This window comes from Phaenicophaeus curvirostris, chromosome 2 (genome assembly GCF_032191515.1).
Source record: "Phaenicophaeus curvirostris isolate KB17595 chromosome 2, BPBGC_Pcur_1.0, whole genome shotgun sequence".
In the NCBI taxonomy this organism is placed as follows: domain Eukaryota; kingdom Metazoa; phylum Chordata; class Aves; order Cuculiformes; family Cuculidae; genus Phaenicophaeus; species Phaenicophaeus curvirostris.
The window spans coordinates 120,021,337-120,026,804 of record NC_091393.1 but is presented as its reverse complement, the minus strand read 5'-3'; the positions used below and the strand labels follow the sequence as shown (position 1 = coordinate 120,026,804).

The 5,468-nt window shown below is 44.4% G+C and overlaps 1 protein-coding gene across 1 annotated transcript; it reads left to right on the top strand.

Annotated features, from left to right (window-relative positions):
- Positions 1-3,243: 3,243 nt before the first annotated feature.
- LOC138717555 (cygnin-like) lies at positions 3,244-4,791 on the top strand. The gene is made up of 2 exons (XM_069851073.1): positions 3,244-3,424; positions 4,558-4,791. The coding sequence occupies exons 1-2, from the start codon at positions 3,367-3,369 to the stop codon at positions 4,689-4,691; spliced, it is 192 nt and encodes a 63-aa protein (XP_069707174.1). The 5' UTR covers positions 3,244-3,366; the 3' UTR covers positions 4,692-4,791.
- Positions 4,792-5,468: the final 677 nt, after the last annotated feature.

Sequence of the window (5,468 nt, the reverse complement as noted above, 5' to 3'; positions counted from 1 at the left end):
TGCAATAAGGTCTCCCTGGAACCTTCTCTTTTCTGGGCTGAGTAACACCAACTCTCTCAGCCTTTCTTCATAGTAGAGGTATTCTATCCCTCTGATCATTTTTGTGCCCCTCCTCTAGACCCACCCCAATAGCTCCATGTCCTTCCTGTGCTGAGGACTCCAGAACTGAACACAGGGCTCCGGATGAGGTCTCACAAGAGCAGTGGAGAGGAGCAGAATCACCTCCCTCAACCTGCTGACCACACTGCTTTTGATGCAGCCCAGGACACGGTTGGTCTTCTGGGCTGCAAATACACTTTGCCAGCTCATGTCCAACTTTTCATCCATCAGTACCCACAAGCACTGCTCAGCAGGGCTGCTCTCAAACTCATCCACCAACCTGTATCGATATCACGGGTTGCCCTGACCCAGGTGCAGGATCTCACACTTGGCTGGATTTTCAACACAATCATTTGACCCAAGACCTATTTGAGTATTTTGCCCTAAATCTTTCAAAAAGGACTGTAATGTTGATTAAAGTATATGTAGGCAAATATGTAAATGAAGCTAAAGTAATGAATTGTCACACCGCATCTGATCAGAAATCTGTTGTGAGTCCTATGCTATCCTACGCAATAATTTTCACATTTGTCTAGAGAGTGTGCTTACTAAATTGATAAATAAGAGGTTGAAAAGGACTGCAAAGCATTAAAGGACAGGATTAGCATTCCAGTGGATCTTCTCATGCTAAAGAGAGAATAAAAACCAATATAATTATGTAATAGGGGAAATTACCCTGTCTATACAGACAAGAATAATTAGCTGGAGAATTCAGAACAAGGAGGTTTTGGCTGTATGATAGATCTGCAGGGAAAGTTTGGGTTGCAGTGGATTATAGATAGGCACAAATAAGCAATGTTGCGGTTTTAGGAAACCAGCACCAACTGTCCAGCAAGACAAGGCCAGGTTGGATGAAGCTTTGAGCAACTTGGTCTAGTGGAAGGGGCAGGGGCATTGGAACTGGATGATCTTCAAGGATCCTTCCAACCCAAACTATTCTCTGATTAAATACAAGCTAAGTTTGTAAAACACAGGATGCACCCTTTGCACTGTGCACTCCTTGGGAAGTGCATCCATGCAGTTTTGCACATCGTGCTTCAAGAAAGCAGTGAAAGGGCTGATGGGAGCTCAGAGCATGGCAAGAGATCAGGAAGATGTGATCCGTAAGATTAACCTGAAGCAAGTGGAATAACATTGATCAGGAAAGAGAAGACATTGAAAACAATACAGACTTCAAATCCAGAAAAGGCAAGACATTGGAAAGGAGTGATCTGCAGTTGGTGGTCGGGATGAGAAGCCAGTGATTCCAGTTGCAGCAAGAGGTCCTCACTTGAAATAGAGGAAAACTTTGTAATGACAGCATTGTACAGCAACAGAAAGGATTGGATGGGGGAAGTGTGGAAACACCATCACTGATGGTCTTACAGAAAAAAATGGACAAACTACTGAGAACAACACCTAGAAATAGTGATGGGAAAACAAATGATGAGCACAGTCCCCTCTCATTGACTTTTACCCAGCTTATGTACTCAAATAAGATCACAAAGGGAAACATAAGGCTGAGCCAAATCATAGCAGAAAGCCTGGTTCAAGTAGAAGCAAGTATCTGGGAAGGAGTCCAAGAACATGTTTTCACTCAGTACAGATCTTCACCTTCCAGTAACATGAAATTTAGTGGCTTTCTCAAGAAGATTTTATATCTTATTTTTTTATTTTGTATTTCCTTCATTAATTTATAAAATGTTTTTTCATTACAATTGTCATTTTGACCTCTCGAACAACTTGGGGCAAGTGCCACATTTCAGCTGTGTTAAGTGTGAAAGAGGACTTTTTTTGATACTTTTTCAATAAATGGATTATATACCATTTCATTTCATCTATTGCTTAGGTTATGAAAACCGGATTCTCTCTTCCTTAGGACACTAACATTTTTACAGCCTTGTGATGCACCTCCAATAAGTGTTTGTTCCTGAGCTGAAGACTGCCAGTATAACAGTATATTTAATTTTATGGAAAATTAGTCCTTTCTTTTAACCTCTTCTTGCCCTACTGCAGGCCACGAGGGATGGGGATATGAACAGTGCACACACCACAGCACAATAACCCACAGACCGATGCAGTGATGTGATGTTTTCTTTTGCCTTAATAACTGCCTTAAACAAGTCCTGATGTACAATTATCCACTTTTTGTTTCTTGTCTGATGTTTTAAGAGCAATCTCTTCAAGAACCCCCAAATCTTCTTCCTAACTGGCTTTAGGTAATTCAGACCTATCATTTAAACACAGATTATATATTTTTCCAAATTCACAACCTTAAACCTTGTCAACTGACACTGATTCAGCATTTTACATTTTTCTGCTCTATTACTCAGTGTTGTAAGATCCTGCTGCTGCCCGTTTGATGGTATTCAGTAATTTTGTACCAGCAGCATCTTCTGTCCCTTCACCAGTCGACTTTTTTCCCTGGCTGTTTATAAAGCTATTAAATGGCGCAGTGAACTGGGGTTAGAAATGCTCCTTTGCAGAGCTCTGCTCATATTTGAAACCCGAGATCTGTCTGGAGGGTTTGTGAGGAAGAGATGATGATCAAAGTGTCTGCAAGTGATCGGCTCATCCAGGCTCATGGGAGCTCTCAGCCCCAGTGCTTCAGCCCATCCATCAGAGGGGTGAGAAGGGACAACAAAAAGAGACTACATGGAACATGATGTTTGCTAAATTTATCATAGAGATTTTGCAAACATTGTTCCCTTCACAGGTGAAAATGGGAACATTGGTCCTTTCCAAGGCAACAGACCCAGATGGCGACTGGTTTGGACAATGGAGAGGGAATTATCAGTGCATCAAGGCCACAATTCAGCCCTATCACATGCAGTTGTATCTCTGCCAGAGGTTGGGAAAGACTTGAAACCCTGCGATACTGATCTTGTTCTCCCCTTACCATTATACCCATAGATCTCCATCAGGTCCCTCTGACCCACTAGCCCAGTCCTAACAACTCTACTATTGACATCCCCTATTTGCTTGTACTCTCATCAAAGTCTGTGCTGAAATTGTATCTGATATTGAGCAACCAGATATGCGGGAAGGACGTGGCTGCCCGCACACTTGGGTGAACATGGGAAATTCTGCTGCTGGTGCCACGACTACATGTCCAGCCACAAACAACACTTGGATGAATTCCCATGTCTCCCCAGCATCCTCAGCTCTGCAGGGAAATGCTCTATAAAAACCAGCAGTCACAGCCTCCCAGCATACCACCTCCTCCCTCCGAGCTCTCTCCAAGACTCCTCTCTCCAGCCTTGCTCAGATCCCAGCTCAACTCCAGCCATGAAGTTCCTCTACCTTGTCTTTGCTGTCTTTCTGCTGGTATCCCTGGCCGCTCCAGGTAAGATGGCAAACAGAGTGAGATGAGCTGACATTAGCTAGGATTCTCTTAAAGTAACTTTAGCTCTTGAAAACAGAGTGATTACCATCTGTGGTGATTGCTATAACGTGGCTGTGTACTTTAATGACTTTTTTCAAGGGACAGTGAACTAAGGACTATCTCAGAGAGACTGGGGCATGAATAACTGAGGGTAAAACTTCAGCATCCAGTTTGAGACTGAACCAAGGCTGTATAACAGCCAAATAAGAGCCTGGATGTGGCCACTTCTCTTGGGGTCTGAGTTTCACAGTACTAGAGGGGAATTTTCTGTGCAATTAAATTTCTATCTCAAGGCTATGGATATGTTTCATTTACTTATGTGACACAGCTATTGCTACTAACACTTATTTCCATGACTCCAGGGCTTTCTGGTCCTTCTTACAGTCAAAAGGGGATTCGGGACTAAGATCTCTCCAGACAGGCATTAGAACTCCCCTTCAGATATTGACTCTTGTCCATTTAGGCAAGATCTTTGACTTGGTCTGATTGGAACCACCATGATAAATATTTGCTTCTGCTGTAAGGCCCATTTCAAGAAACTTGCAGCAGCTTTTCAGCTTTTCAGTAAGGGGGCAATTTTAAAAACCGTGATATAACTACAGGGACCTGAGTGGACATCTAAGTTTTTGAGATCAGCTTAATGTTACTTTTTCTGGTTTGTTCTTAGAGGATCTGTCCTGGTCCTCAAGGAAAAGTAAAAGACAAGGAAACACACATGTGCATAGATAAGCATCTTTATGAATTTTGCTTTTGGGGTGTCTCTCAATGCCAACAGTGAATCTGCTCTCCCTGGGAGCATCTCTTTCCCAGTCTGCCCCTGTGTCATCAGCTGCCCCTGTAGCCACCATCTGAGGGGAGAGGGATGCACAGGGAGTTTCTCAGGGTTGTGCACTTCAAGGTCCCTTCCTGCTTTGGTGTTGGGCTTGGGTAGGAGCTTGAATGCATGGGAGGATGGATGAGGATCAACCTAGATGCAGGGTCTCATCCTTCTGACCGCTGCCACATTTGTACCCGGGGGTGATTGGAGGGCATAAGAATAGGGCACAGAAGCATCTATCCAAATCCAACCACTCTCCCTCTGTCTCCTCTTGCAGGCTATGGGCAGGTGAGGAAGCACTGCCCCAAGGAGGGGACCTGCTCCCCCAAGTGCCGCAAGGCGTATACGTGGTCCACCTCTGCTGACTGCAGGCACTACTGCTGCCTCCCACCCGGCTGGAAGGGGAAATAGGAGCCCAAGAGGAAGCACCTGGGGAAGAGGAGGCACCACGGTGGCTTTGGAAGCAGCTTCTCAACTGTCTCACCCAATTGCCATCCCCTCCTCTAGATAATTAAAAAGAGAAAAAAAAGATGTAACTCTGGTGTGTGCGGTGTTGTTATTTGTGTCCCCATGGTCCCACATTAAAACAGAGACTCCAGGCCCAGCCCAAAACTTTGTCAGCACCAAGAAAGCCTGAAAATCCACCAACAACAAGCTGCAGAGCTGCCAGTGGTCTTATGGGGCATGAATTTGAGAAGAAAGGGTATCATTTTACCTCTTGCTTTCTCCATGGCACTGAACATAGCCCTCTAGAGACAAGAGAGAATCTCTACATTCCTTACTCTTTTTCAGGCTTATAGGTTTTCTGGCACAGAGGTGAGACTCACAGGTAGCTCTCAGGATCTGCCTTTCTGCCTTTGTAAAAATAGGTGCCCTATTACCCCTTTCCCAGTTACTGGGGGCTTCACCTGACTGCCATGACTTTTCAAATATCATGGAGAGTGGTTTGGCAACTCCATCGGCCAATTCCCTCAGAGCCCTGGGATGCATCCCATCAGGTCCCATAGACTTACATGTATTCAGGTTCCTCAGGTGGTCACTTGTTCTGAGTTAATATCAGGCATCACTAATCTATCCGTTGGATACAGTGGTTGTTACTAGTAAACAAGTCAGGGACCAGAAGATCTGTAGGGACTGAGTGATAATTTAACTTCTAGAAAGAAGTCAGCTAGAGGGATCCACTGGGGA